This window comes from Salvia splendens, chromosome 6 (assembly GCF_004379255.2).
Source record: "Salvia splendens isolate huo1 chromosome 6, SspV2, whole genome shotgun sequence".
NCBI classification, from domain to species: domain Eukaryota; kingdom Viridiplantae; phylum Streptophyta; class Magnoliopsida; order Lamiales; family Lamiaceae; genus Salvia; species Salvia splendens.
The window spans coordinates 1951463-1972235 of NC_056037.1; the positions used below are offsets into that span (position 1 = coordinate 1951463).

The 20773-nt window shown below is 33.5% G+C and overlaps 5 protein-coding genes and 1 pseudogene across 7 annotated transcripts; 4 read left to right on the plus strand and 2 right to left on the minus strand.

Moving 5' to 3' along the window:
- Positions 1-11: 11 nt before the first annotated feature.
- On the minus strand, positions 12-2409 carry LOC121807708 (annotated as a pseudogene).
- A 4050-nt stretch (positions 2410-6459) lies between these two features.
- LOC121807600 lies at positions 6460-8104 on the plus strand. The gene is made up of 6 exons (XM_042207867.1): positions 6460-6565; positions 6657-6785; positions 6905-7068; positions 7246-7519; positions 7598-7752; positions 7895-8104. The coding sequence occupies exons 1-6, from the start codon at positions 6531-6533 to the stop codon at positions 8050-8052; spliced, it is 915 nt and encodes a 304-aa protein (XP_042063801.1). The 5' UTR covers positions 6460-6530; the 3' UTR covers positions 8053-8104.
- Positions 8105-9709: 1605 nt separating this feature from the next.
- Positions 9710-10836, plus strand: LOC121807903 (MATH domain and coiled-coil domain-containing protein At3g58250-like). Its single transcript, XM_042208242.1, has 4 exons — positions 9710-9853; positions 10115-10376; positions 10447-10619; positions 10700-10836. The coding sequence occupies exons 2-4, from the start codon at positions 10168-10170 to the stop codon at positions 10834-10836; spliced, it is 519 nt and encodes a 172-aa protein (XP_042064176.1). The 5' UTR covers positions 9710-9853; positions 10115-10167.
- Positions 10837-11581: 745 nt separating this feature from the next.
- LOC121807904 (ubiquitin C-terminal hydrolase 13-like) lies at positions 11582-12958 on the plus strand. Its single transcript, XM_042208243.1, has 4 exons — positions 11582-11667; positions 11882-12045; positions 12128-12286; positions 12819-12958. Exons 1-4 carry the CDS (start codon positions 11582-11584, stop codon positions 12956-12958), a joined length of 549 nt encoding a protein of 182 aa, XP_042064177.1.
- Positions 12959-17023: 4065 nt separating this feature from the next.
- Positions 17024-18338, plus strand: LOC121807905. Its single transcript, XM_042208245.1, has 5 exons — positions 17024-17148; positions 17262-17375; positions 17627-17769; positions 17858-17995; positions 18187-18338. Exons 1-5 carry the CDS (start codon positions 17024-17026, stop codon positions 18336-18338), a joined length of 672 nt encoding a protein of 223 aa, XP_042064179.1.
- LOC121808368 (signal recognition particle 14 kDa protein-like) lies at positions 17413-20538 on the minus strand. Of its 3 annotated transcripts, none has more exons than XM_042208809.1 (5): positions 20415-20538; positions 19460-19553; positions 19223-19332; positions 18703-18868; positions 17413-17993 (listed from the first exon to the last, which is right to left on the minus strand). In XM_042208809.1, exons 1-4 carry the CDS (start codon positions 20415-20417, stop codon positions 18707-18709), a joined length of 369 nt encoding a protein of 122 aa, XP_042064743.1. In that variant the 5' UTR covers positions 20418-20538; the 3' UTR covers positions 17413-17993; positions 18703-18706. The 3 variants fall into 3 exon arrangements, with proteins under 3 accessions (XP_042064743.1, XP_042064741.1, XP_042064740.1); XM_042208807.1 differs by lacking the exon at positions 17413-17993 and adding an exon at positions 18031-18334; XM_042208806.1 differs by lacking the exon at positions 17413-17993 and having other exon boundaries at positions 18583-18868.
- Between the last annotated feature and the right edge of the window lie 235 nt (positions 20539-20773).

The following is a 20773-nucleotide window of genomic DNA, read 5'->3' on the forward strand; positions in this document are numbered from 1 at the left end:
ACATCTACATATACATACAAGCATACCTGTAGTAGTAGACTCGAAGTTGCTTGTAAAACCGGCATCTTTACAAGGTAGCAATCAATATTTTTACAGCAGAGGTATATATCCATCCAAAAGAATAAACCAATGGGAGTAGAGAATATTGACTGAGTGTTGTTACTTCTCATCGTCCAGCCCCGGGATGAAGAGCAGACTAACAACGAAGATCACCGGGCTGTTGGCAGCGACACGTGGCCTTCCCGGAGCTGAAGTCAGCCCTTTGGGGAATGCTAGCTGATCAAAACACAATGCACCTTCTGCTATCAGCATAAACTCACACCGCTTTTTCTCCAGAATTTGATGTCAAAATTTCTATTTCTTGATCTCTTTTAAAGTAGAATATCTCAAGAGTTTTACCAATTCTTATGCATGAAGGGATGCTAGAAATGAAGACAATTTGGTGATTATGGGATTCTTCAGTTATATTTCTTTTTAGCAAGATATCTTAATCTGGTGTGCAGAGATCATATACCGAATCAGAGAGACAGTTTAAAGATTCTTACCGGTCCGGGGATGTAGAGTCGCCGTTTGCCTCCAACTTTCATGCTGAGAATCCCCTCATCTAACCCCTTGATCACCTATTCATGATGTTTCACTTCAAAATATCAGATAAAGCAAGTAAAAGTTTAAATTTGATTCTCAGATTTTCTCTGAGACTAAATTCGGTGAATAGCTTAACTTCTTAGAGTCTCACCTGACCAGAGCCGACCAAGAAAATGTAAACCTGACCTTTCTCCAGTGAACTAGGAACATCGATAAAAGACAGAGAAAATGCATTAGGACAATGCTTTACACAAGTTTTTTCATGCTATAACCAATACCTGTCAAATATTTGGCCAGAAGGAACCATGGCAACATAATTTGCAGCTACCTGTCAAGAAAAATGGAGAAATGTGAGAATTTTTTACTTCTTTACCTTTGTCTTGAGCTGAGTTTTTCATTTATTAAATCTTGGTGGAAAGTTGTGAGCACAAATTATACCAGTAAGGAATATAAAGTTATATCACTGCATTGATTCCTTTATCAACAACCATTCTTATTCCGGTTTCCTAAAAACACAAAAACAAAGATATTTCAGTACCTACCTGAAATCCAATAGGAGGACTAGGTCCGCTACCAATTTGTATATCCTTGTATTGCAAGCCCGACTCAGTCGTTACCATAGGGACCTTCAGCATCAGATCCAGAATGCTTAGCGATATAATCTTACTTCGAAGTTTGAAAAGATTGAGGGGAAGAGACTAATGAGTTGTCTTTCTGATCACAAAAACATTATCCTGCTCGTTCTGGGAGGCTTGTTTTAAACACGGAAGATACAGAAATCGACTCGTCTACATGAGTTCACTCCTAATGCAAATCATAGGAATATAAAAGCAGAGATGGAAAGCTGCCAATCTAAAAGGCTGATAATTTGCTTCAGATCATTTTCTTGTTGACAACGTGCTAAGGGTCGAACTCAAGAGAAGTAGATATTGCAGCAGAGTAACCTCTAACAGTGAGAGGAGAAGCATACCCTATCTCTCAAAATGCAGAATATATACAATGATTATAAAAACAATAATAATTTGATCTTATCTAAAGGAGATGGGACGGTTGATGCAAATCATCATTAGAGACCCCAAAAAAGGAAAATAATGATAAAAGTATAGGGAGCTATGTAGTCTCACCATACATTTTCAAGCTCTTTCTCACACGCATCATCACAATAGCTTCGGCTTATCTTCCGGGGGCAACCCAGCTGCTTCAGCCAAAGTAGCGCCGCCCACGAGTCCTAGAAGCCCAACTCCGACATTCATCAGGCTTCTCCGGTTCGTGACAGCACACTCATCTTGTAACCTAGGTTCTGAAGCTAAGGAACCAACTCTGATTTTGTGTGCTCTTTGGTGACTGAAGGCATTACCCTTTCCAAATATAAAACCTAATCTCACACAAATAGCTCAAATTTTAGCATTTAGATATAGCATCAACAGCAAATCAAAGGGCACAAATAGCTCAATTAAACTCCTCACCTCACCAAAAATAGTCTAAAGCCTGTTTCAATTGATAAAGCACCCAAACCCTATGAAACTATCACGAGGAAATTTCCATAATCATATTTGTCCTTGACATTTCAAATATTTTTCAAATTATGCAATAAATTCATCATCTTACCCTGTTTCAGAAAATTTCCCATATAAAATGATTATCAGTGATTTATACGGTATTTCGAATCACATCCTTTGTAACTCAGTTCAATCAAGCTTAGCAGAAACACAAAATGGAGATAATTAAGAAATTGCAGAAACTAAAAGGGGGTTTAATTAGGTACCCAGTGGGAGTAGCAAAGAGAGTGATGCCATTTCCTTTCGTTCAGCAAATGGTGGTGAATTATCAGTTGTTTGAATTTGTGGATAACAGATAACGAACACTTTGATTTTGAGATATGATGTTGCTGCATTTACGATAATACCCTCAACTCTGTTTAAATGCGGGAAATAAATAGGGTAATACTGGTATTCTATTGTGAAACTTAAAATATTTTTGCGGCAAAAAGTTACTACTGAAAATATTATTGGTAATCAATTATAGCCAATTATTAATTTATAGTAATTGAGAGTAGTTAAAATGTTAATTGTTTATTAAATAACGAAGAATGAGTCGTTTGGTTAATCATAAACTTTTTCAAATAATTTGCAAAGTTCTCAAAATTCGTAAATATCTCATTTGACCAAATTTGATTCAGGCTAAGTTGATAGACGGAAAACATACGAGTAGGTGGTTGCCAATCAACAACATAGATTGGACGACAAGTCACAACAAATATAACATACTCAGAATTGCATTTTTCTGGGACAAAATTTATGGAATAATTCTGTATTTTTGAAATTTTATGACTTTTCATTTTAGAATGTCACTCTACTTTATGGACAAACCTTAATTAAAGAAACAATTTGAACAAGTCAATTTATAAAACACGAAACTAGTGTGCTTGTTGAATATATTGGTTCTCACTTTGATTCAACCTATATAACCTTATAAATTCAATAATAAGCCTCCATTAACGAAATTTTCTCGGTAAAAGCAGGGAATGTTGACTATTTACTTTTTAAATAAAAAAAATTCTTTTCATATATAGACTCTTGATATTATCATTATGTCACTGTATCTCATTTTTCCTTAACGAAATAAAATTTATTAGTATGGGTAGACTGTAGGAAAAAATTGTAATTATACTATGATACTATCCAAAATCTATCGATTTTTAGTGTTTATAAATATTTAAAAACTAAAATAGTGGGTCAAGTCAAATTTTCTGTCTCAGTCACGAGGTCATATTTGGACTTCCCAATATACACATACACTACGAATTTGACATATTTAATTTTTATATATTTCCATTATGACTTGTTCCAGCACACCCCTTGGTCAACACGAAAACTGAGAGATTTGTTAGTCTATAAATTCGGAAAATCAAAACATAACTCTCCATCCTCAACTCACAACATCAAACATATAGTTAGTTCTCCACTTAGCTCCAAATACAATCGATAATTAAGATGAATTCCCAGAAAATTAGCATTCTCTCAATCATATTCCTAGTTTTTGTATTTATGTGTACGAGTCGAGTAGTGGATGCAGCAAGAATACTATCAGAAGATTCGTCACAAATGAATCAACTCAACCTTCCAAAAATATACGAGAACGCAAAGGAAACGATGTCATTTTGGTTTCAACATCTAGCCTCGGGACCTAGCCCCAGAGGACCAGGCCACTAGCTAGATTATTCATCGTTAGTGGTGGTGGTGTAATTAGATATGAAGAATTAGCATTAGTATTTCATTTAGGTATTCTTTATTTTTCTTTTTTCCATTCTTTCATTCCCTTATGTATTTGAGATGTTTGGACAGAAATTTTTTTATTTGAGATTTACACACCTGAAATAAAATAACTGTGACCTATTGATTGAAGGAAAAAAACGCGTTAGTATTATTTTATGTTAGATAAAAGACGTGACATTATATCGTTATCATTTTGGTATGTCGATAAGTCATATTCTAGGTCTTGGTTACCGGTCAGTATGATGTGATTAACATGCATTATCTGCAAGAAAGTTGCATAAGTGTGCAGGAAAAAGGGTACAAATCAGTAGGAGAGGTCAGACAATTCAAGTGGAAAGGGCGCCAAAAGGGTACAATACTAGCCAGGATGCATGCCAAAAAGACTCGAGATGGAGAAGGAAGGATTGCTAGGAATGACCAACTACACGTTGGGGCAAAAGAGACATTTCACGAGGAAAGTTAACCGTAAAAGTGAGGGCAAGCCACCCTATAAATAGAAGGTCACTTGGGGAGAGAAGGAGTTACTCATTATTACAAGACACACTTAGAGCACTCTCTCGGATATCCTTATTTCCAGTAGCAGTCTAGCTCCAGCACTTCTCATTCCTCGCCACAGCCATGGTCACTTGAAGATTCCGGCCGCCCACCGGAGAAAGTTCACAGCCGTTCCAGCTAGTCAGCATCGTAGCAGAAACAGCGTTTCATCGCCCGTGGGGCAAAACAATCTTTAATCGCTTTTCTTAGTTTAACTTAGTTGTTCCATCTTTCGAATATTTCGTAATTTTAGTTGTCTTTTGGATTCTGAAGTATTCTGATCTGGATTTGCTCTTAATGAAGTTTGATTTCGCTTTTTGTTCATCTTATGGGTTGCAACATGTTCATTCTGCCTTGCTTAGACAGATCTGGAATTTTAGTGTAGAATCTGCATGTTTAAGTAAGAATTTCTTGTGATTTAGTTAGATCTAGTTGCTGTGTGAATTTCTTGTTTGTTGATCGGTTAAATCTGAAAAAATGCATGAAATCACAGTCGAAAAGTTTATGTCACCTTGCATGTTTGTTGGTTAGCGTGAGTAAGATCTGCCGTTTGATTTTTTATTTTGGAATTTAATTTTAGTTTAAGGTTGTTGCATAATTTCTGTAAATCTTTAATGGAATTGATGAAGTTGTTGAGATTCAGTGTTGCTTGGTGGTGAAGACAACGTCCTTTTCTGCTTTTTGGACCACTTTTCACTTTTTAGTTGCTTTTGTTTTTTGTCCTTTACCTTTTCAGAAATCCTACAGACCTGACAGAGGGAGCCCTGCACCACCAAATATCTCATGTTATTCTGTTTAGCCATTTATAGTAACATTCCACTTTTCACATGTCCCTAAAACACTTTGCCTTACATATTCACGCACACAACCAAATGCCGATGATTGTCACGCCCACTAGTCAGTAGAGTAGATTTCTTAAATTCCTTACCTAGATAAAAACTCAACCCAAGCGTGGTAGCAAACCAACCTTCCAGATTATCACCGCAATCGCTCTGACGTGTCCATCTCTGTGGGATTCGACCACCCTTACATCCACTATAACAGCCATTAGAAGTGGGTTGAGGAATTTTTGTTGATACCAGGTTTAGGTTGTCATGATAACGACTCAGTTAGGTTGGGATATCCTCCTGATTAGTTGACCACACCACTACCCTAGAAAAATATGCTCTTTCATATGTCTACAAAATAATGTTCATATTTATTTTTTTGTATTTTAGTAAGTGGATCTCACTTTCCATTATCTTATTAAAGTCAAATTTAATTTAAAATAGAGTATATAAAAGCGAGATATGCGTTCTATTAACTTTTTCACCCACTTTTTTTCACATTTCTTAAAATTCAAAGTTGGACTTTAGCATTTACTTCATGAGTGGTCTTTTATATCCAACTTTTGAATTTATCTTAAGCATATTAGTTACATCTATTTTCAAACGATATGATTTACTAAATTAAATCATGATTACCTGCTCATTCATTTTAGGATATACATCTAACTCAAAATCATATGGACAGCTTTTGTTTACAAGGAAATGGCAAAATGATTTCAGAAATTAGTTCGAACTTTCAATATGTTTTGACTTCTGATTTTGACTCCGAACTCGTATTTTTGAATCTAAAAATAAAAATTTTGGTCTTCTCTAATTTTTTCCCAGAATTATTTTTTCACTTAACAGAAGCCAATGTGTTCATCGGAAGTGTCAGCGTGACAAAAATGACGTTTTTTATTATTATAATAATGTATTTAACTGCAAATACACAAACTTTTGATTTTTTTTCTAATTTTCACCCAAACCATTGAGATTTTCTAGAGCTTTCCCAAAATTTTGATTTTTTTTCTGTTTTTTTTTTGGATTTTCCTCTTAAATTATTCGATGTCCAAACTTTGTTTGAAAGTTGGAGTTCAAATAATTATATAAATTGAATATTTATTTTAAAATTATGGATCGGTACTAATTTAATTTTTAACCCAAATGAAAAATAGTAAGCCCTGATCCATAAAAAACCCTAATATATATATATGATCGATACGCATTCAATTACTCCATAATCTTTCCGATTAGTTCTCTCCCTATATCTTTCCAATTGGTTCATAATTAAAACAAGAAAAACTCGTTTCAACGTCATCTCCCAACAACAATGAGTGCTGCCAATTCTTCAACTGGATGTCAAGAGTTTGTGATCCTTTCAATATTTGTGTCTAAACCCTAAATTCTAATCTTTTATTAGTTAATTTTAAGGTGTGTGTTAATGATATTCTGGCAGATTTCTTAAGGAAACTAGATATGCTTCGCCTGCGAACTTGCTGATTAGTATCCAATCCTTTTCATTATTTTCAAAGTCTGTAATTGACAAGTATGAATCAAGGTCATTTGAATCTGGAGGCTATCAATGGTTAGTTTACTTGCACTCATTTTGATTTTTTTTACTGTATTTTAGTATATTTGTTCCAACAATTAATGATGGACAAAAAGGGTATTATTGTTGTTTTGAGTTGGTTTATATTTGGACAGGAAACTGATAATCTACCCCAATGGATACAATGGTGAATGCAACAGCCTTTCCGTACACTTCTCCATTGCTGACTCTGATTCACTCCCGGTGGGGTGGGAGGTTAACGCTGTCTTTGCCTTCTTTATACACAATCAAATAAAGGATAACTATGTCTGCTTTCGAGGTACTAGTTAATTTTCTCGAGTTTTACCGTGTAGTTTTTGGAATTTGACGTTGGTCATGCCATTTTATTGTTTTTATGAATTTCTTTTTATGTTTCATATTTTGCTTTCAATAGGGTTTTGTTGTTAGTAACTAGGTTTTCAAGAAACTAGTTTCATGACACTGAAACATGTATCAGGAGTGACTCGTCGCTTCAATGCCGTTATTCAAAGATGGGGATTTTCCAAACTAATCTCTAAGGAGACTCTGATGAATCCTACTAATGGTTATGTTGTGGGTGACAATTGTGTGTTTGGTGCTGAAGTTTTAGTCATCAAAAGTAAACGTGTCAACGAATGTCTGAGGTTGGTAAAAGACGCGGCTTCAATTAAGCGCGAATGGAAGATTCCTAACTTTTCGAAGCTAGGGGATATTTGGCGTTCGGAAGAGTTCGATGTTGGAGAATGCAAATGGTATCTTTTGTGATGTTATAACTTGTTTGTTTTCATTTTTTTTGATTAATTTGTAACTTTTTAATTTTATATACTTAGGAAAGTTAAGCTCCATCCAAAGGGACAACATACGCTGCCCAAAAACGAGTACATGTCGTTGTTTCTTGTCCTAAAGAGCCTCCCTCCTCATCAAAGGGTGAAGGCAGAGGTTTTGATGAGCATCAAAACCAATGATTCAAGCTTCTCTAAAAAATGTTAGTTTTTTCATACATCTATATGTCCTAGTGGTTTTGATTCTGAATTTTGTGTAACATGGTATGATAGATCTAGAATTAAATATGCCATTTTCTTCCATATAAATTTGAATATTGGTGATAACACTTTTTTCCATTGCAGATACACATTGGTTTAAAAATTCAAGTGAGGATTGGGGATTTAGTAAGTTTATATCGCTTGCTGATATTAGAGCTAAAGGCTTCCTTGCCGATGACTGCTGTTTTCTGGAAATTGAAATCACGGTGCAAGCTATTGTGCGTGAAGCACTTGAATTCTAGCTTTAAATATTCTTATCCATTTTTATTTATTGGACAATTCGTATTTGATTTGTTATTTATGGACTTTTAAAAATTTTATTTTCCTAAATAGATGATTCTATCTTGGTATTACTTATGTCACTGTTTCTCATTTTTCCTTTACGAAATAGTAAAAATTTATTAGTATGGTAAGACTAGGAAAAATATGTATTTATACTACTCCATATTCCAAATCGATCGATTTTTTAATGTTTATAAATATTTAATATAAACTACAATAGTGGGTCAAGTCAAATTTTCTATCTTAGCTACGAGGTCATCATATTTGGACTTCCCAATATACATATACTACGAATTTGACATATTTTATTTTTATATATTTCCACCACGACTTTTTCCAGCACGCTCCTTGGTCAACACAAAAACTGAGAGATTTGTTACTTATAAATTCAGAAAATCAAACCATAATTATTCTTCATCCTCAACTCACAATACAAAACATATAGTTCTCCGCTTAATTAGCTCCAAATACAGTCGATATTCTTTCATAAGTTTGTTAAGATGTATTCCTAGAAAATGAGCATTCTCTCAGTCATTCTTAGTTTTTGTTATTATGTTTATGAGTAAAGTACGAGTAGTGGATGCAACAAGAATATTGTTAGAAGATTCGCCACAAATGAATCAATTCAATCTTCCAAAAACATACAAGAACGCAAAAAAAAAAAACGATGTCGTTTTGTTTCAATAGCTAGCATCCGGACCTAGCCCCAGAAGACCAGGCCACTAGCTATATTATTTATTGTTAGTGGTGGTGGTGTAATTAGAGATTAAGAAGTATTACATAGTATTCCACTTGGTTATTCTTTATTTTTTCTCTATTCCATTCTTTCATTCTTCTATGTTTTCGAGTTGTTAGGGCATATATATCTTTATTGAGATTTACACGCACCGGAAATGATATAACATGCGACTTATTATTGAATGAAATGATATAACCTATAACCTTAGGCATTTGGGTGAATTTTCAATTTGACTCAGTATTCAAATATTATATTACTCCTAAAAACACGTATATTTTACAATAAATCCTAAAAACACAACCAAATGCAATTTTAAAGATAAAAATCATAAACGTGCGTATATGATCAATGCACAATTCAATTCACCTTAATACATCGTAGACCACCAAAATCACATTATATTCGAATTAAATTAATTGCAAGAATGTTGATAATCATGTAGTACAACTTTTGCTCCGACTCTTACACTTCCAGTGCTCTATGATTATCTCTCTATTTGTAATCAATCAGTAACATTAATCTCTGATAGCATCTTCAAACAAAAATGGCAGAGCTTCCTGCAAATTTGAACGGTAAGTCTTGAAGGTATCTCCTCTTCTTGAATAGTTTGTTAGTTGATTAACTTAAAATTCAATATTTTTTGCAGAATTTTATGAGGAAACAAGAGAGGCTTCACCATCCAATTTTCTAATGAAAATTGAGAAGTTTTCGTTATTATCAAAGCTTTTCATCGGGAGTTATGAAACGAGAGCATTTGAAGCCGGAGGCTATACATGGTGTGTATGTTGATCTAATTATCTGATATAGTATTATTTTAAATTCCAGATATTGAATCAATTTATTTTTGTGCAGGAAATTGGTGATCAATTTTGAGGATGCGTTGAAAAAAGATGAAAAGAAGTATGTATCTGTATACTTTTCGATTGCTGATAGTGATTCCCTAGCCTTGGGGTGGGAGGTTAATGCCATCTTCACCTTCTTCCTCCACAACCAATTCTCAGACAATTACTCCTGCTTTCGAGGTAATCTTGTTAAATATTAACCTTTGCTCGTTGAATTGTTAATTATGGAGCCTAAAATATCTGTTTCATTGTAGTATATTTCCTTGTGAAATATGTTTAGGATTCTATAGTATTGCTCTTATAAACAGAGGTGTTTCCTCATTGTAAAATCATCCTTAAAATTATACAGTGAAATCCATCCTTGAAAATTATACAGTGAAATCGTTCACATCTGTGTTTATGTCCCAACAAAAATGAACTTATATCTTGAACTGTGATCAGGAAGGACAAGACGCTTCAATGATTTTAACAACAAATGGGGATTTTCAAATCTGATGCCGCTCAACCGTTTAAAAGGGTATATTGTGGATGACGTTTGTGTGTTCGGGGCTGAAGTTTTTGTCCTAAAAACCCAGCTAGTCGTCGAATGCTTGAGTTTGGTACAAAACAGTGCTACGATTACGCGCGATTGGAAGATCTATGGCTTCTCCAAACTGGTGGATTTGTGGGTTTCGGAAGAGTTTGTGGTTGCAAATCACAAATGGTACTAATAGTTAAGTTATATACATTCCCTTCTCTCTGTGTTTAATTTGTTTTGTGTTTGTAAAACTTAGGAGGGTGCAGGTGTATCCTAAAGGAAATGATTCTGGGGCCAAGGGTCGATTCGTGTCCGTTTATCTTGAATGTGTATCAGCAAAGAGCTTTGCTCAACACCAGAAGATTAAGGCAGAAGTTGAGATTCGCATCGGTGAAACCGACGATGGTCACTTTTCCTATTACAGCAAGTGTAAGTAATTTTGGGCTTAATTTTTCCATGTGATCAATGTTGTTTTGAGATAATAGTAATCTATTTTTTTTGTGTTGCAGTTGATCATTGGTTTAGGTCATCTATGGATCATTGGGGACATGATGAGTTTATACCAATTTGTGATATGAGAAACTTTCGGAATGAAGATTGTGTTTCATTACGAGTAGAAGTCCATGTTGAAGCTATTGTTTCTTGATGATGCACCTAAAAACTTGTGGTTTTGTTTCCATGGTTTATTTTGAAATATTGGGATCCCTTTCCTTCTCTCTTTTTTACTTCGCACATTGAAGGGATTTCTATCTATCAAATATGGAAAAAAAAAATATATTAGTACTCTTACCTTCATATTGTTTATGCTACATTTTATATACCCTGTATTTCTGAAAATATGTATTGGACTATTAAATACACAAATAAAGAGGGATAATAATCATTTCAATTATAAAGTTGGTCAAATACTAATCTGTTTAATAACAATTGAAATTGAAATATTACATCAAGAAGCTTTTTAACCTTTTTTCAATTGTCCCATTCTTGTACATTCAAATGTAAATTGGTTACTTGGTGATATTAAAACAATATAGTTTCAATAAAATAAAAATACTTATTTTAATGATATATGTTGTAAAAATCACCAATAGACCTTTTATACTACATTAATGAGATGAGATCATTAAAAACTTATGAATTCAAAAATGTGACTAATCAAGATACGTTATCTTTGGGGGAGAAAATATTTCATTAATTGATTGAATGAATAAAACGATAACAACCTAGCCCTATTTATAATACTAGAATACTAGCTTAGGGAACAAGAAAACAAGATACGAAAAGATACTATGAATCAAAAGATAACTAAACAAAAGATATGGAAGATAAAATATATCTAAACTAAAGGACTCGTATCAGAAACTAGATATGATTCGCCTGCGAACTTGCTGATGAAGATCCAATGCTTTTCCTTATTATCGAATTATGCAATTGACGAGTATGAATCTAGGGTGTTTGAATCTGGTGTCTATAAATGGTTAGTTTACTTATCTTGCTTTTTTTTTGACTTTTTACCATTTTGGGATGTCCATCGTTTCATTTGTCTTTTCACTGTATTTTACAAGGAGTATCGCATGCGGTTAACTTGTTCCACTCATGTTTTACCTTCTTACTTTCTAAAACCAAACTCATGCTGATCTCAAATGAGACAATTAATGATGGACGGAAAGGGTAACTCTATATTTGGACAGGAAGCTTATAATCTATCCTAACGGAGACACCGATGAAGACTACACCTTTTCAGTTTCCTTCTCCATTGCTGACATTGACTACCTCCCTGCCGGATGGGAGGTTAATGCTATCTTTGCCTTCTTTATACACAATCAAATAAAGGACAACTACGTCTGCTTTCGAGGTAGTTAATTTTCTCAGTTGTGGAGAAACTGTTTTTGCTGTTAGTAACTAGGTTTATGTAATGAAATATGATGTCGTCTCAGGACCTGCTCGTCGCTTCAATGCCGTTATTCCTAGATGGGGACTTTCCAAATTAATCTCCAAGGAGACTTTGATGGAACCTACTAATGGTTATGTTGCGGACGACAATTGTGTGTTTGGTGCTGAAGTTTTAGTCGTCAAAAGTGAACGTGTTAACGAATGTCTGAGTTTGGTAAAAGATGCGGGCTCCTAATAAGCGCGAATGGAAGATTCCTGACTTTTCGAAGTTGGAGAATGTTTGGGGTTCTGAAGTGTGACCCTTTAGGCCCTCATTACAACTTGTCTGTTTTAAGTTTATCTAATTTTATTTTATCTACTTAGGAAAGTTGAGCTCTATCCTAAGGGAGTTCCTTCACAGCCAAAAAACCGCAACATTTTCTTGTATGTTGTTTCAAAGGGCATCCCTCCTCATCAAAGGGATAGCCACTGCCCTATAACATGTTAGGTTTTTCACAGTTTTTTCATCTTCCATTTCAATTTGAACACACCTATCCTAGTTGTTTTGATTCTGAATTTTGTGTAACACGGAATGGTAAATGTAGAAGACAAGCACTTTTAAACTAAACAAGTGTTTAAGAATATTCCTAAAATATCCATGTTATTCCAAATAAATTTCAATATTCCCATGTTATAGGGTTCTTTACATCTATCCATTTTGATTTGCTGATAACAACTCTACCTTTTTCATTGCAGTTACACGATGGTTTACATCTTCATGTACGGGTTGGGGATTTCATGAGTTTGTATCGATTGCTGATATGACCGACGACTGTTGTTTTGTGGAGATTGAAATCACGTTGCAAGCTGTTGTGCTCGAAGCACCTGAAATCTAGCTACTTTAAATGTTGTTTTGCTCTTTGAACAAAATCTGGATGGTTTATTATGGAAGGATGTTGTTTAGACCCTATTTTGGAAGCCTTGTTGAGATTAGCCTAGTCTAAGTTGGTAAGGGTTATGTGAATATCATGGTTTTGTTTTGTGCATGAATCTTTATTTTTCCTTGGTGGTAGTAGTAGTACTTATGTATATGAAGAATATTTCTCAAAGAATCATGAACTATCTTGAGCTGATCATTTGTGGAGAGCAAACATAAATATATTTAATTATGTTGTGCTAAAAAAGAAAAATAATAATCATATTTGCATTTCATTTATTAACTTATGTGTTGTTAATTCACAATAAAAATGAAAGTTGCATATAAAAAGAAAATAAAATAACTCCATTTGCTTTTCATTTGTTAATTTCTGTGGTTGAAGTTGGAAAATAGGCTATAATATCAAATTATAATTAAAACCAACATAATACTTCAAATATTTATATTATTTGAAAAATTAAATATACCACGCGAAACTTATTTTATTTTGAATAAACACAACGTGAGATCATCGAGTAGAACAAACATGTACGATGTATATATAGTGCAACAACGTCCAGGCAATAAGATTAATTAAATTAGTGCTTATAAATATTTACGCGACTTATGAAAATTGAAGAGATGGAACGAAATTAAGACTGACATATGAAAAGTGATAAAATAAAAATATAATCTGAACTCTAATAATAAAGTATAAAAAATAAGATATTAAAATAATATTAATATATTAACAGATTCTCGATCGACCTAAACCTAAATCGAACTCAACCCAAAATTGCCGTGGTCTTAGCGGATCAAGCCGATAAGAATACGAACATGATAAGACTTAACCCTAATCCGTTAATTTTATGTGCAAGGAAATTAGTAAATATATCTATTTTCTCTTGTTAAAATATAGTAATTTGGATATTTATGACGAAGTTTAAAGAAATAGATAGAACAAGTCATTTCATACTTACATGAATTTGGCATTTGGGGTTCGTTTTTGACACACGAAACTATATATTCGTATTTTCTCTTCGACTTGTTGAATACATTTATTCTCACTTTGATTCAACCTAAATAACTTATTTTTCATTTGATAATAAGCCTCCATAAACGAATACTACTATTTACTTTTTACGAAACATATAAATAACTATTTTCTTATGTAGACTCTATCTTGATAGGAGTATTACTTATGTCAAGGTTTCTCAATTTTCCTTTTCGGATTATTTATTAGTAGAATCAAATCATGGGAAATTTTTTTAGTGCAACAACCAGGTAAAATGAGAATAATTAAATTAGTGTTTATATATATTAGAAACTAAAATAGTGGGTCAAGTCAAAATTTCTATCTCAGCCTCGAGGTCATATTTGACTTTCCAATATCCATACTATACAAATTTGACATATTTAATTTTTATATATTTCCACCACGACTTGTTCTAGTATACCCCTTGGTCAACACGAAAACTGATCAGAAATATGTTACTTATAAATTCAGAAAATCAAATCATTATTCTCAATCCTCAACTCACAACACAAAACATATAGTTCTCCACTTGGCTCCAAATACAATCGATATTCTTTCATAAGTTTGTGAAGATGAATTCCAAGAAAATGAGCATTCTCTCGATCATATTCTTAGTTTTTGTTATTATGTGTATGTGTAAAGTACGAGTGGTGGATGCAGCAAGAATATTGTCAGAAGATTCGTCACAAACGAATCAACTCAACCTTCCAAAAATGTACGTGAACGCAAAAGAAACGATGTCGTTTTGGTTTCAACAGCTAGCATCGGGACCTAGCCCCAGAGGACCAGGCCACTAACTAGCTTATTCATAGAGATTAAGAAGTTCTTTGTATTCTTTATTTTTCTCTATTCCATTTTTTCAATATTCATATTTTTTTTGTTAGATAAAAGATGTGACATGTCTCTTGTTCAAATCACGTTACTAGTTTACTTCATGAGTGGTCTTTTTATATCAATTCTTAACAATTTATCACACGAATATTAAATACATCTATTTTCCTAAGATATGATTTACTAAATTAAATCATAATTACATCTAACTCAATATGCACAGCTTTTGTTTACATGCAAATGTCAAAATGCTTACGAATATTAGTTCAAATTTATTGTCGATGTAAATAATACTTATAAACAAATACTCTACACTGCTATTTTTTTATAAAGGCAAAAACTAAAATATTTTCACTACAAAATATCATTTGCTCCAATATTTTTTTTTTCTTGTCCTAATAGTATTAGAAAGGTTTAATAAAACCTAAAAAAGCTGGAAATAACATATCTTTATTGACAATAGTCACGACACAAAATTATGAAAACCATTCATGTGTAAATACATTATTCTTTGAAAAAAAATTCCAAATCCATAGGAGCATATAAAGTCTAATATAAATCCCATCAAATCCATGAAACAATAACATAAAAATAGATGATCTACCAAAGATTTATCTTACTCCTATAATAAATCGAATACCACCAAAAATTAATTATATTGGAATTAAATTAATATAATCTCTGGAGTAACAATTCTACAGACTGGGTTTTAATTAGACAAATATCCAAATAAAATTGAATGAGAGTCTTCTGATACCTCGATTGGGCGAGACTTAATCATAATCCCTACATTATTCATCATTTATCAATGTTATTAATTTACTATATGAAGCGCTATTCAAATCTAGCGACTAAAAATGTGGAGTAATAAAAAATCAAAAAACTTTACATCTGTATATATATTATATTTATATTCACACGAATAAATTAAAACTTATACAAACATGAATTTATATTTAGTTTTAAGAAAAAAAATATTTAACAGAATAAAAATAAGAAAAAGAGTGATGAAAATATTTGATATCAATTGGATTGGAGTCGGACTGTCGGAGACTTGTTAATGAATGAAAACAATGGGCCTTGTCAATTTAATTGTAAGCCCAAAATATTATCAGGAAATCGTGATGAAGTATTTTATTACTACTATGGAGTAAAAGCCCAATTAGCAGCAATCTATTAGGGGCTTAGGGCAATATCAAGGATGGGTTGAAATATTTTTAAGATTTTGAATTCTCTAAATAAAATAAAGAATACAGTAAATGAGCCCTTGGTAAGCGGCGAGTTTACCTAAGTTAATACCTTCATAAAATTTTCCTAATCTACGAAATATCTATTTAAAATAGCATTAGGGTATATTAGTCAATATATAATACTCCCTCCGTCCCAAGCTACTTGCACTTATTTCCTTTCTGGGCGTCCCAAGTTACTTGCACTCTTTCCATTTTTAGTAAAAATTATCACCTACAGCCGTAATATTTGACTTTGTCTATCACTCATTCCTTAATCCCCGTGCCGAACAGGAAACGTGCGAGTAGCTTGGGACGGAGGGAGTAATAGAATTATAATATAAGAGCGTCTCAATTAAAAGAATTTTTGAGAAGATATTACACTATATATTTACCTTTCTTGTGCTAATGTCTTATTTTTATGAACTTTATTGTGTAATATTTAAATAATTTCCGTAATAATATTATTATCTAAAATCAATAGAAATAAATATATAATGGTGTGGTTGGATGGTCATTGATAAACCATAAAAAATGTATGGTTGGGTTGGATGAATATTGATGACGTGGAAGATGACGTGGAGGAGATAGAAATTAATTAAATATTGTAAAAGTGAATGGTTAGGTTGGGTTGAGTGATTGCTGATAAACATAGTCTGAAGATTCGCAGGCATAAAATAAATGTATATATCAACCACGTCTTTCGTAATTATTGATAGTATTTATAAATTACCCCATAATATATTACTTTAGTTCTTGGCTATAAACAAGTTTAAAAAACTCTTCCAATAACAATGGGTGATGTGATGACAATGACTATACTTATGATTCACGTTTTTGTCATCGGTCTGTGTTCTTTACAATATTTGTTTGTGTTCTTTTCAATATTTGTTTTGTTTAGTGTTGTTTATTTATTGTTATTAGTTGAAGTTTAAGGTGTAACTGGTGTTAAATGAGCAGAGAAACTACTGCTACGCCTGGAAACTTGCTGATGAAAATTGAATCCCTTTCTTCATTCTCAAAGTGTGGAATTGACAAGTTCGAATCTAGGGCATTTGAATCCGGAGGCTATAAATGGTTAGTTAGTTTACATCATATTTTCTAGCTATTTTGATGATAGTATTTACTACTACTATTACTAATTTTTTGAGTTGGTTTAGTTTAGTCTAAGATTTTCAGAATTTGGACAGGAAAATGATATTCTATCCTAATGGATACTTTGGTGACGACAATGGCAATGACAATGTTTCAGTCTACTTTTCCATTGTGGACAGGACACTTATTCTTTGCCTGTTGACTGGGAGGTCATACCCATCTTTACCTTCTATATATACAATCAAAAACACAACCAAGTACTCCTCATTTCGAGGTAGTTAATTTTCTCAAGTTTTACTATATAGTTTTTATTTTTTTTACAAATTACAAGAAACTAGGGTTTCAGTGTCATTTACATCAGAATCATTGTATGCTATCATTAAAACATGATGATCTCAGGAATTCCCAGACACATCCATGCCCTTTGAACAAAATGTGGAATTTCCAAAGTGATCTCTAGGAAGACTTTGATGGATCCGAGTAAAGGGTACGCTCTGAAGTTGGTGGAACACACGACACCTACAAAGCGCGAATGGACGATTCCCAGCTTTTCCAAGCTAGAGGATGTTTGGGGTAAGAGTTCTCCGTTGGAGATCACAAATGGTATCCCTTCTTGTTTTTATGTTATAGCTATAACCTGATTTAATTGTAGTTTTTTCTAATGTTTGGTGACATTACTTTGCTGCTTTAGGAAAGTTAACCTTCATCCAAAGGGATTGCCAAAAGGCAGCTACATGTCCCTCCCTGTTTCTTGAGCCAAAGGACTTCCCACCTCATCGTCGAGTGAAGGCAGAGGTTTTGATGCGCATCGTATCCAAACTCAATGGCTGTGAACGCGCTAAAACATGTTACGTTTTTTCACTATTTGTTTGACAACCCCTATTTTCAGCACATCCAAAACCTTAAAAGTAGTAGAATACAACACTACATCAAAAGCATTATGTGCATATACATGGTGCCATGTTAAATACAGTACTAGCTAGTGTGTTGCTGATAACTACTCTACGTTTTTCGTTGCAGTTAATCATTGGTTTACAGCTTCTGGCGGAGAACAGGGATTTCCTGAATTTAAAAAAAATGCTGATATGGATGCTGGAGGCTTCCTTCATCGCGACTGCTGTTTTGTAGATGTTGAAATCACGGTGCAAGCTGTTGCGAAAGCTACTATCTAGCTTATATTGGAAGGGGATCCAATGCAGTGCGTAGCCATGTTAGATAACTCCATAAAACACGATCACTTATTTAGTTTTGCGTCGTTAAGTTGATATCACTGAAATGTTTTTTCTTATGATGGTTTTGTAGTTTCTACTCGATGCAAAATTTATACTAGAAAATACACAAACTTCATGATTGAAAACTTGACCCTAACCAAAATACATAGAGAGAGCAAAAAATTGTTAAGATTTCTGCAAAATGTTTGATTATCGAACTTCGCAAAAAATGTTAAGATTTCGTAAAATATCATATGACTCAGACGTATTCATACAATATAAATTATAAAATGAACACTTTAAAAGAAAATCAGTCAGTCATTACCGGTTTAGTTAGAGGGTTTGGTGGGTTGCTTCTTCTGCTCCTGCTTTTTATCGGAATCTGCCACCTTTCGCCTGTCCTTCCTCTCCCTCTTTTTCAAGGCGGTCATCCGGGCTTTCAAGATAGTTGCATAACTGGACTGGAATCGTTGGTGATCTTTTGGACCGACCTGTCATTCAAATCAAGTGTTTTGTTTTTCAGTAAAAGTTGTCCCTCACAACAATTGTAGGCTAGTCAACACAAAAGAAAACCGACTATCATCAACGTTAAAGCAAATTCACAACTATCACCAATTTATCAGACTATCAGAGTTTAATCACATTATGAATGGAATTGGCATATCAGGCAACTATAACATCACTGATGCAATATATCAATCAGTTTCAGAACATTACGCAATCCACCAACATCACTTTTCTATATGATCATTGTCTGCATATACTTGAACTCATAGTTCTTCAATGTTCTCATAATTAATAGAATGAAGATATATATGAAAGGGAAGGGAAGCTAGTTACTATACCATTGTTGAAATAGTTTTCTTTCCATCTGTAGCTCGAATGAGGCACTTAAATTCAATCTTTTCCCCGGCGGTCTTCATCTTATTCCTCTTAACCTTGGACTTGTCAGAAGCTGGAATAAGAGGAAGCAACAGACCACTCTCAATTTCCAACAGCTGCAGTAGTTAAGAATCTGTCTACCAACAGGTATCAAGAGGTAAAAACAGGGAAAAAACTTGCATTTATTGATGAAAACTCACAGTGCTTTATAGTAACCCACACAGAGCCTTTTTCTGTAGTCCTCTCAAACATATTGGTGAGTTCATTGAGGAAGGGATCAGGCTGTAATCGTACCTGGCAAAAGAAAACGAAAGATTAGCAACGTGTGATGCTATTTAGTCAACAAATCAATTTCATTTTGCGCGGTGATTGATCTAGGCATTAGCCAATGCAAACTAGACATGCACATTAATCTATACACACTAGTCCAGAACACTAAGAAGTATTCATATATCCAACTGTACCACGGCAACACAAACCAAAAAATACGGAGAAAGAATTCACCATCATATATACCACATTAATTGCAGCCCCATAACATGATATATCATATACAGTTGTATATATCATCCAAAACACATACGCCACTGCAAAAACAAATCATCCACACATGCTTCTTGATCCCAGTAGCCAAAATATATTCCACGTGTATCGGTGGTTAAACAAACTTGGAAAATACTACTCTGTTTCCCCTTTCAGCTTTTACAGTCATCGAGAAATCTGCTTCGTACATAGTTTATGTTGCTCACTTTGAGAACAGCTCTTAGTCAAAATGAAAAAACTTAGCCAAACCCTATAACAATTCCCCAAATCATGTTGATTATAAATCATCACAATGCTAATATATTACTAGTAGTATAGTCTATGATGCATCAAACTTGGCCATATAAATCTCAATTCTCTATTCCAGCTGCAATTGAACATTTAGTTTAAGCTCTACATATCTCAAAATTCATTTCCCCCAATCCCCCAACAAATAAAATAATTGAACCTAAGAATACAATTCATTCACTTAGATTAGTTGACATGCATCTATCTATCAATCCGTAAAATTCATATAATTGGCAGATCGGCAGAAGTAAAAGTTCAATTTAACAAAGACGAATACAATAAAATGAAAAGATTACTAATTGAATCAGCTTCAGATCAACATACCATGTTTCCGGCAACGGACGGTGGAGAGAAACTTAGTCAAATTTGAGGTTTTTCCCTTCGCTCTTTTGCAACAGAAATTTTACTTCAATTGATTGACCCAATTCAGAAATATATAACGGGTCGGGCTATCCGCTTTCCCGAATCCGGATTCGTTATCATAAAGTTTTTTGGGTTTTCGTTATTTATTAGAAGGAACTTTTAATTAATGTAGACAAACGTATGTTTGAAATGGTCAACCAGCTTCAAATTTATCAATCAGTTCAACTAAATATTGTAAATTACATTCAACTATTTTCATGAATCCATACTATTCAATTGAAATGGAGGACAATCTTGATGAAACTTTATTTAAATCTAAA

What these genes read in the sequence shown, in the direction of transcription:
- LOC121807600 (XM_042207867.1), top strand. Translation starts at nt 6,531, where the DNA reads ATGAGTGCTGCCAATTCTTCAACTGGATGTCAAGA. An exon ending in TCTTCAACTGGATGTCAAGA is followed by an intron (nt 6,566 to 6,656) that starts GTTTGTGATCCT and finishes ATATTCTGGCAG; the next exon opens with ATTTCTTAAGGAAACTAGAT. An exon ending in GATGTTGGAGAATGCAAATG is followed by an intron (nt 7,520 to 7,597) that starts GTATCTTTTGTG and finishes TTATATACTTAG; the next exon opens with GAAAGTTAAGCTCCATCCAA.
- LOC121807903 (XM_042208242.1), top strand. Translation starts at nt 10,168, where the DNA reads ATGCCGCTCAACCGTTTAAAAGGGTATATTGTGGATGACGTTTGTGTG. An exon ending in GTGGTTGCAAATCACAAATG is followed by an intron (nt 10,377 to 10,446) that starts GTACTAATAGTT and finishes TGTAAAACTTAG; the next exon opens with GAGGGTGCAGGTGTATCCTA. An exon ending in CTTTTCCTATTACAGCAAGT is followed by an intron (nt 10,620 to 10,699) that starts GTAAGTAATTTT and finishes TTTGTGTTGCAG; the next exon opens with TTGATCATTGGTTTAGGTCA.
- LOC121807904 (XM_042208243.1), top strand. Translation starts at nt 11,582, where the DNA reads ATGAAGATCCAATGCTTTTCCTTATTATCGAATTATGCAATTGACGAG. An exon ending in GAATCTGGTGTCTATAAATG is followed by an intron (nt 11,668 to 11,881) that starts GTTAGTTTACTT and finishes ATATTTGGACAG; the next exon opens with GAAGCTTATAATCTATCCTA. An exon ending in AAGTGAACGTGTTAACGAAT is followed by an intron (nt 12,287 to 12,818) that starts GTCTGAGTTTGG and finishes TTTTCATTGCAG; the next exon opens with TTACACGATGGTTTACATCT.
- LOC121807905 (XM_042208245.1), top strand. Translation starts at nt 17,024, where the DNA reads ATGAGCAGAGAAACTACTGCTACGCCTGGAAACTTGCTGATGAAAATT. An exon ending in TCCGTTGGAGATCACAAATG is followed by an intron (nt 17,770 to 17,857) that starts GTATCCCTTCTT and finishes TTGCTGCTTTAG; the next exon opens with GAAAGTTAACCTTCATCCAA. An exon ending in CGTATCCAAACTCAATGGCT is followed by an intron (nt 17,996 to 18,186) that starts GTGAACGCGCTA and finishes TTTTCGTTGCAG; the next exon opens with TTAATCATTGGTTTACAGCT.
- LOC121808368 (XM_042208809.1), bottom strand. An exon ending in GTGGGTTACTATAAAGCACT is followed by an intron (nt 19,333 to 19,459) that starts GTGAGTTTTCAT and finishes CTCTTATTCCAG; the next exon opens with CTTCTGACAAGTCCAAGGTT. An exon ending in AGAAAACTATTTCAACAATG is followed by an intron (nt 18,869 to 19,222) that starts GTATAGTAACTA and finishes TTTGAATGACAG; the next exon opens with GTCGGTCCAAAAGATCACCA.